Genomic DNA, 8,945 nt, shown 5'->3' on the forward strand with positions numbered 1-8,945 from the left:
GTTCTTGGGTTTAGACTGGTTTGGTTCTTGGGTTTAGACTGGTTTGGTTCTTGCGTTCAGACTGGTTTGGTTCTTGCATTCAGACTGGTTTGGTTCTTGCATTCAGACTGGTTTGGTTCTTGGGTTTAGACTGGTTTAGTTCTTGGGTTTAGACTGGTTTGGTTCTTGGGTTTAGACTGGTTTGGTTCTTGGGTTTAGACTGGTTTGGTTCTTGGGTTTAGACTGGTTTGGTTCTTGGGTTTAGACTGGTTTGGTTCTTGAGTTCAGAATGGTTTTGTGTTTGAGTTCAGACTGGTTTTATGTTTGAGTTCAGACTGGTTTTGTTCTTGGTTTTTGGTTCATGTAGTTCTTGGATTTAAAGCAGTTTTGTTCTTGGTTTTGGATTTTTTTCCTTAGGTTTAGACTGGTTACAGTCTCAGTCTTGGACTGGTTTTGCTCCTGGATCTAGCCTGGTGAATAGCACATCTCAGTCACATTCTGTGGATTTTAGATGTTAGGTCTGAGTCTGTAGAATCTAGAACCCGACTCTGAGATCAGGATTCCTTTGTTGTCAGACCCTCTTAGTAAGTGCCCCTGATGTCTAGTAGATATTCTTTTCTTTTGGACTTGTTTTTGTTCAGACTTAATGTAGGATCACAAAGTACTCAGATCACAACCTCCTGACTTAAAGCTTTTTAAAGAATATAATCCTGATAATCAGACCCCGTAGAGCCTGAATGACAGCGAGCTCAGTTCWGACTCAGACCTGCAGGCGAGCATCGGTGCAGGAAGTGGAGTTTCTCTGCTCTCCACTCTTCAGGCAGCTGCTGACAGCTGTGACTAGCGGCAGAATAAAATAACATTCAGCTCCCATCAATATCAGAGTRCAGCGGAGCTCTGACAGGACTCGGTGTGTATCTGAACGTGGAGACAGGAACGAGCACACACAAGTGCTTGGTGGGCGCCATGGCCCCGAATGGCGGACASCCCCAAGGACGGCCATAACTTATTTTACAATCGTTTAGTCTCAGCTCAAGTGGAAAATGTGACAACTTATCTCTGCTGACAAGATGCCATCCCCGAGCGTGCAATTAACCGCCGTGGATTAACGGCCCCCCATCTGCAAACCAGGCTCCATCAGACCCCCCTCAGCTTCAAAATGACCAGACTCTCAGCTCAGGTCTTCCTGCTTTATTCCGAGGGTTGTGCCTGAACCACTAATAGAACCTGGAGAACTAAGTCCAGGATCTGATTACAGAACAACAGTTTAAATTTGAATTGTTTTCTGATTTGATCTGTTTGTGTTTTTTAGCTGAACCTTTAAAAGTTTGTTTTATTTTCAGCTGCTTCCTCTGTAGGAATCGCCACAGAGAGAGATCTACCACAGGCTCCAAAGCGGACCTAGAGCCTCAGGATTACAGACAGTGGCGCTGATCACTGAGCTACCCTGACCCTCTGAACTTTTAAAATATAACACTTAAAAATAACTTCATAAATAAAATGATTATTTTCATTGTGTTGATTTGAACAGGTGACCTGCAGAAAAATGTAAGATTTAATGCTTTTATAAAGCATTTTAGCTACATTTAAACATTTGAAAGAGATATTTTAGTCTAATAATCAAACATGTTTAGGAGTGTTAAAAACAACTTCATTACTGCGATTCAGCAGGAGACCAAAAGAACCAGGAGACCAGACTGAATTGGTAAAGAAACCAGTATAGACTTAGCTTCAAATTAGTTATGGTTTCTTTTAGGAAATTATTATTTCAGTTCGAGTCCCTTTTAGACCACTTTGAATAAGGATGTGTGAACATATTCTGAAGCAGTTTGGATTGTTTAAGCTGGACTGATTTTRCTTTGCATTTAACCAGTTTTAGAAAACTATTTGGTTAAAAAATGGTTAACTGTTATTTTAAACTGTTACTTTAAACTGTTTTTCAACTTTGGTGTGGAAACAGTTTTAGACTGGTTTTGTACTTAAGCTTTGTTTTGGTTTGAAAATGGTTTAAAGACAAGTCTTTAGACTGGTTTGAATTGGTTTAAAGACATGTATTTAGACTGGTTTAATCTGGTTTAAAGATATATCTTTAGACTGACTTACTTTAAACACCAGTTTTCTCCTCTTTCTGTGTCAGGAATAATAAGGATTAGGATTAGTAAAATGTCTTTTGTTTAATTTTTCTTTGGTGGGTGAGTTTACATGTTTTAGGTATCACCATAAGTGTGTGAATGTGTGCATGAATGGGTGAATGTCTGTAGTGTAAAAAGCTTTGGGGTCTGATGGGGCTTGATAAAGCGATACACAAGTTCAGTCCATTTATTATTTACCAGATAGACCAAGGGTGGGCAATCCTGGTCCTCAAGGTTGCCAGCCCTGCATGTTTTACTTTTTTCCCTGCTCCAACACAGCTGATTCAGTTAGTGAATTACCTCTTCCAAGTTCTGCAGAAGCCTGATAATCACCCATTCACTCCAATCAGGTGTGTTGGAGCAGAATAAAACGTGCAAGGACCAGGACTGAACACCCCTGGGGTAGACCGTCTGTTTTGTCACGACTCTCTAAAGTCATTAAAACTGCTAACATGTTACAATCTGTTATGCTGGTCTTTGTGGAAGTGAGGAGACATTAATAATGTTATGACCCACAGTTTATCTGGACTAGCAATGAAACAATGTGTTTGACACTGAGACAAGTAAATCTCAGCCAACTGCCAACTTCAAAAGCAGATTTTTAGTTATTTTTTAGTGTTTTMGAGCCTAAATGAATCAGAAATCAAACTGTAAGGATCCTCAGACACCAGTAATGAGTGGTCAAAGACTGTCAGAGGATTTCTGATGGTCTTTGTTGCTCCTGGGACTCCACTTTAAGTGTTTCACACCTTTAAATACTGTTTGAAGACAACCAGAGGGTTCAACACTGACAACATAGCTGCCAGTCGAGCTCATCGTCATGACGGCACACACGATGTGACAGCTGTCAATCTCACTGGGTTTGTTTGATCCTCTGGTTGTAATGCTGCCACTTCAAGTCAAACACACACCGAGTCCATTAGCCTGACAAACATTAGAGCTCAGACAGCTGGATCAAGGAGAGAGGAATGACAGACCTCCTTGCAGAGCTCCGCACTGAGGCTCAGTGGGAAACAAATGAGAGCAGAGCTCCACACTGAAACTTTGAGGCCCATGGCAGAGCTCCAGAGTGAGGTTTCCAAGGCCCCAGTGTGGAGCTGCATGTGTGGATGTGTGGACTGTGGAATCATCAGGAAGTGTTTGCCACTGACCCGTGCTAACTCCTGAATTGGCGATGACGGTGGCGTCGGTCCACTGGTCRGCGCTGGAGACGGAGTAAGAGCGTTGGTGCATCCCCTCTAGACTGCGGCTGTTGAAGGACACCAGGCTGACACCACTGACCATCTGAGACACCGATGAGCTGTTGGACACTGAACCTGAGGGAGGAGATCAGGATCAACAGGAAGTGTTTATTACACTGCCCCCTACAGGCCAGAGGAGAAACATACAGTATYCAAAAACTGTCACGCAATAAATTCAACTCACAGTTACTGTTTATGAGAACATTCACATTTGTTTTTATTTGGATGTTTCCTGATTACACAAATATCAATGTGTTTGATGCCACATTAAAGAGAAAACTACAGGAGGTCTAGTTTTATCTGATTTAAAAATCTACGTGGAGACAGATCCAATGCCTGGCTTCCTGTTCTGAGTCATGTGACCACTCTCTCCTGCCGACTGGTGTATGTGTGTGTGTGTGTGTGTGTGTGTGTGTGTGAGACATAAACGCAGCGTCTTACATCCTGGTTTCAATCAAACCAAAGTGCAGCCCGGTCCAGCAGCCGGCTCCCCCCCTCCCCACTCTCTCTCCTTCTCTCATTACAGCTCATTTCTGGGTGCTGGCTGAGCGCAGCCTCGGCTCTGATTGCATTAATATTCATGACGATAATTAGTACATGGAGCACGGCTCACTGAATATTCATGCTATTAGCTCAGGCCTCCTGGATCTATGTGTTCACCACATGCTGCAGCGCTCGCCTGCTTTGTTTTACAGCGTCTTTCTCCAGCTGATAAGAAGCACTTTGTTTTTTTTTATAAAGAAGGATTTCTGCGTTCTGACGGATCAGAACAAAATGCACTCTGTGGAAGATACACAGGAACGAGAGCAGCAATTAGCTATTACACCAATTATCACGCTGAATGAGATAAATCATTATTCTTTATTGACTAGTTTCTAGTTTTTTCAGTTATTAAACACTAGTGATTATTATTTGTTAATGAATCAGTTCTAGTTATTTTCATTTTCTAAATATTCACTAATTACTATCATTCACTAGTAATTTGAATATTCTAGTTCTTACTTACCAGTCTTTATATTTTTTGGAAATTATTCTCTATTTATTTTTATTGTCTTGTTATTATTATTATTAGTTGTTATTGTTGTTGTTATTACTATTATGTAGGTTTTATTTTTTGTTGTGATTATTTTCTACTTACTATTATTATTATTATTATTATTATTATTATTGTAATTATTATTTAGTTATTATGAATCCTTATTATTCTATAGTTATTATGTAGTTATAATCTAGTTTTTAATTTAGTTGCAAATCTTATTTTCTAGTTTCTAATTATTTCCAGTCATTATTTTTTAATAACAACCTGCAGTTGTATTTTTACTTTATTTTTAGTGCTATTTTTTTACTCTGAAGTTTTAGTTTTATTTATGTTTACATCAACAAAATGAAAGGAAACAACTTTCATTGTTTTTTTTCTCAAACTGATTCACTGTTTATATAATTAAATTAACTCAAAAAATTTTCAAGCTGAAGTTTAAATGTAATTTTTTTCAGTATGATTTATTTCTCAATAACTTAAAATTAAAAGCAGTTTTTGCTATTGTTTTTAAAAAATACAACAGATTTTATACTGATTTAATATAAAGAAGGAAAATAAAATTCAAGCATAAAGAAAATAACAAGAACTACAGGAGCTATCAGTGTTAGAATGCTAATATGCAGTGAATAAAGCCAACATGTGGTTTATTTGCGATGAAAGTGAATGGKTCTGTGGTCTGGACCAACCTGAGGTCTGACCCAGCTGCAGGTTGCTCATGTCCTTCGTCAGCCCGTTGGTGCTGGGACTCGGCACGGCAGCGCCAGAGGACACGGCGCGGGGCGGCCTCTTCCCCGGGACCTTTACRGTGGTCCTGAGCAGGTCGATCTCCTTCCCGTGGACGTTCTGCATGTAGTCCTGAGGAGAAAAAACAGGTTCATAGAGTTTTATCATTCTAAAGTGTTAAAGGAGATTTAATGTTTCTGTGGTTTGATATTTATCTTTTTAACTTGTTAGTTAATTAAAATCTGAAACTTAAACAGCTGAGCGAGAGGCAGCCTCAACATGAGTGGATTATTTTACACAATAAAGACACCAAATCTGTAACTCATACAAAAGGACACAAAGCCTCACTAATCCCCTAAATCAGAGCTGAAGTGGCTGAATACTCGGGTTCTGATTGGCTCTGTCTGTTCGCCAACACGCCCAGAACACGAGTGAGCGCCGTCAGACRCCCCCGCTGCTCCCCACTCCACCAGGAGCTCCCTTTGGTTTGGATCAGATGCAGAAACCAAGAGACGAGTTAATGATGACAAGGGGGCTCTTGTTAAACGCACCCTGCTGCCCCTCTCAGGTGGGCGGAGCCTCACAGGTGACCTGAGAGGAGCCAGGGCACCATGGGGTGGGGGGTGTCGATCTCMTCTTCAGTACGAAGGAGACAAAGCTGAGCTGGATTAAAACAACCATCTCAGAGGAGTTTTTGTTCCGGTCCTTACAGGTTTTCTTAATGTGGATCAGGAAACCAAGGACACGTTTGAACAGAAATAATTATTAAAAACTCAAAATATTTATAGCAATACATTATCCATTTCTGTTCAGTAAGACAGATTAATAAGATCAGAGCATCCCACAATCCAAAATCCAGTCTACCACCAGTCCAGCAACAGTCCAACACTAGTCTAACGCCAGTATAGCACCAGTCCAATACCAGTACAGCACCAATCTAACACCAGTACAGCACCAGTCCAATACCAGTACAGCACCAATCCAATACCAGTACAGCACCAGTCCAATACCAGTACAGCACCAGTCCAATACCGGTACAGCACCAGTCCAATACCGGTACAGCACCAGTCCAATACCAGTACAGCACCAGTCTAACACCAGTCCGCCAACCGTCCAACACAGTTCACCAACAAAACCAAGAACCAGTAAAAACATTTCCCAGCAATAAGAAGTGCAGATAAAACTAGTTTAAAATCAGGAGCAAATCTGTTAAAACCCAATTTTTAAAGTGCTTGACCAACAAAGACTAGAACCAGCCTTAAACTGGTCCAAGATTTGGTCCAAAACCAGGTCCTAAACCAGTCAAAGGCCTGGTCTAAAATCAGTCCAAGATCTTGTACAAAACCAGTTCAGACTGTGGAAACTTTACAAAAATGCTGAAGAACGTCCTGCTGAATCCAACCTGATCAGGTTCTGACAAGAACCCACCATGTAACAGAAACAGAACCTGCTACAATCAGGTCTTTATTTGAAGTTCAGAACTCATCTGACTTCAGGTTCTGATTCCAGTCTGGAAGACTTGATAAGAACCAATTCACTGTTGGACCTGAAGGAACTGTTGGTGTAAATAAGGAGTGTTTTAATGACACAAAACACACACACATGCACGCACACACRGTCTGTCGGTGTTTCCCGCCTCCTCTGGCAGCTCGCCTGACAAAAGGCCAATTCAAAGCCAAGAGCTCTTGACGGCATCTTAACAAGCCACTGGAGAGCCCTCGAGCCAGGGGCCCGCTGGGTAAACCCACAAACACACACWCTCCACAAACACACACTCCTACAAACACACACTCCCTCCAACAGATTGACCGAAGTAATTGAGTCTCCATTTGCATCAGAGAGCTTTCATCATGGTCCCGAGCGCCGTCAGCCCCACACGGAGGCGTCCAGGACGGATGTGTGTATTGACCTGACGCTCTGACGGCAGGTGGTTCTGAGCATGTTTGTAAGAAAGAAAAATGTTTCAAGTGTTGCAGAAATAAACTGTGTTTATAGCTGTTTGAGTGCGTCAGAATAAACAAATGCTGAAACTGTGGGCTCAGTGTGAAAAATGCAACATGAACAGAGAGTTGGATACTGCTGACATGGAGCAAAAACACAGATCTATAAGGAGCGAGGCGCCAACAATCAATGGACCAAGAGACGGCAGCAGATCACAAAACAACTGCTGATGGAGGCTGAAGAAAGAGACAGGAGGGGGTCTGAGCTCAGACGGAGTTCAGCTGAAGATCAGGACTCCTGAAACCACATTAGGTGCAAACAGGTCAAAAACAAGAAAAAATAAAAGATAAATAAAACTAGAAGCACTCCGAGAGCGCAAACCTCCGCCAAGGCTGTATGTTTGTGTGTGAGTGTGTGTGTTTGTTTTGTGTGCGATTTATTACATTTTTAGTCATATGTGTGTTTGTGTACAAGTGCTTTGCAATGACTAAACACGTAATAAATTACATGCAACAGAAGGAGTGGAACAGCATCAGAAAAAAAACATTTAGCCATAAAAAATACCAGAATAAACATAATTGTTTAAGAAAACCTAAGCGTTATCTACTGGATAACAGATCTGAACGGGGTGGTGAGTTAGCTAGCTTACCTTTCCGATACAGGTGGGGGGGTGGGGGGTGGGGGGGACTCCAAAAACGTAAACAAAAATACAAAATTGTTAGGACACGCAGGCCGATGTATTATGAAAATGATCTGTTGTTACATTAAAATAACTTCAAACAGTAAGTTTTTCCATTTAAAAACAATTCGGTCTAAAGTTTTATTTCCATGTGCTTTGTGATTGGTCTTCTATTCTGCTTCAGGCAATCCCATTGGATGTCTACAGTCAGGGGGTTGACCTGTCTACGAATGATCCGATGTGATTGGAAGTCTATGGTCAGCTTCCTTGAAGCGGATTGGCTGTTCCTGGGTCCAGATTGTGGTCCAGATCATCACCAAAATTTAATGGTGTGTTCCTTTGACCAACACCCACTTGTGGTGAAAATGTCATGAAAATCCATCCATAAGTTTTTGAGTAATTTTGTCCACAGACAGACAGACATTCGCGACAGAAAACATTACCTCCTCCCTTGGCGGAGGTAATTACAGTAAAACATCAAAAAAAGAAAAAAAGAAAAAAAAAAGAAAAAAAGTCAACATGGGAACAAACTTAATGTTATTAGGTAAAACAGGTCAAAACTTACAACAAAACCAGTGCAACATTAACTACAAAATCATTTCAACATTGGCCAAAACATTATTTTTTTATCAGCCAAAAACAGGTCAAAAACCAGCATGTACAATAGGTTGCCTTCAGGCACAGGCCATCATTGCAAAAGAGATCTGTGATCTCAATGGGATTTGCCTGGTTAAATAGTAAAAAAGAGATAAACCAGTGTGTTATGGCAATATTTATTTAACAACAGAGACAGAAATACGCTGGTCCAAGAATGAAGGTACTCCGTGGGATGATCAGCTGAGTTTTATTGCAACAACAGGAAACACAGAGAACCTGGCCTGTCTCTGTGCCTCTCTGTCTGTCACTCCACACTGCTCACTGTCTAACTCTCTTGCACACTGTGTCTCGAGAGGTCTCATATACAGCATTCTGTCATCTAACATCGTGTGAGAATGAACAACCAATCATAACCTGCCCCATCCTGATACACGGAAATAGGTCAACTTGATGCTGACGTCCGGAAGGATATCACAAGATATTCATATCTTCAGGAACAGGAACAAGTGGTCAGTGTCAAGGTGATACAGAAAATAAGTATTCCACAACACAGTGAAATTTAAAAAAAAAAAAAAAACACTTCAACATTGGCCAAAATGTAATTATATCATCAG

The 8,945-nt window shown here is 40.9% G+C and overlaps 1 protein-coding gene across 5 annotated transcripts in view; it reads right to left on the reverse strand.

The window, feature by feature from the left end:
- The window catches only part of agap1 (ArfGAP with GTPase domain, ankyrin repeat and PH domain 1), a 117,496-nt gene that overhangs the window by 27,965 nt on the left and 80,586 nt on the right, over positions 1-8,945 (reverse strand). For all 5 annotated transcript variants that reach the window (XM_014008549.1, XM_014008550.1, XM_014008547.1 and 2 more), the window contains 2 exons: positions 5,078-5,246; positions 3,263-3,427 (listed from right to left, as the gene is read on the reverse strand). In XM_014008549.1, coding sequence (XP_013864003.1) covers positions 3,263-3,427; positions 5,078-5,246 — 334 coding nt within the window. The remainder of the gene's footprint in view (positions 1-3,262; positions 3,428-5,077; positions 5,247-8,945) is intronic.

This window comes from Austrofundulus limnaeus, unplaced genomic scaffold (genome assembly GCF_001266775.1).
Source record: "Austrofundulus limnaeus strain Quisiro unplaced genomic scaffold, Austrofundulus_limnaeus-1.0 Scaffold51, whole genome shotgun sequence".
NCBI classification, from domain to species: domain Eukaryota; kingdom Metazoa; phylum Chordata; class Actinopteri; order Cyprinodontiformes; family Rivulidae; genus Austrofundulus; species Austrofundulus limnaeus.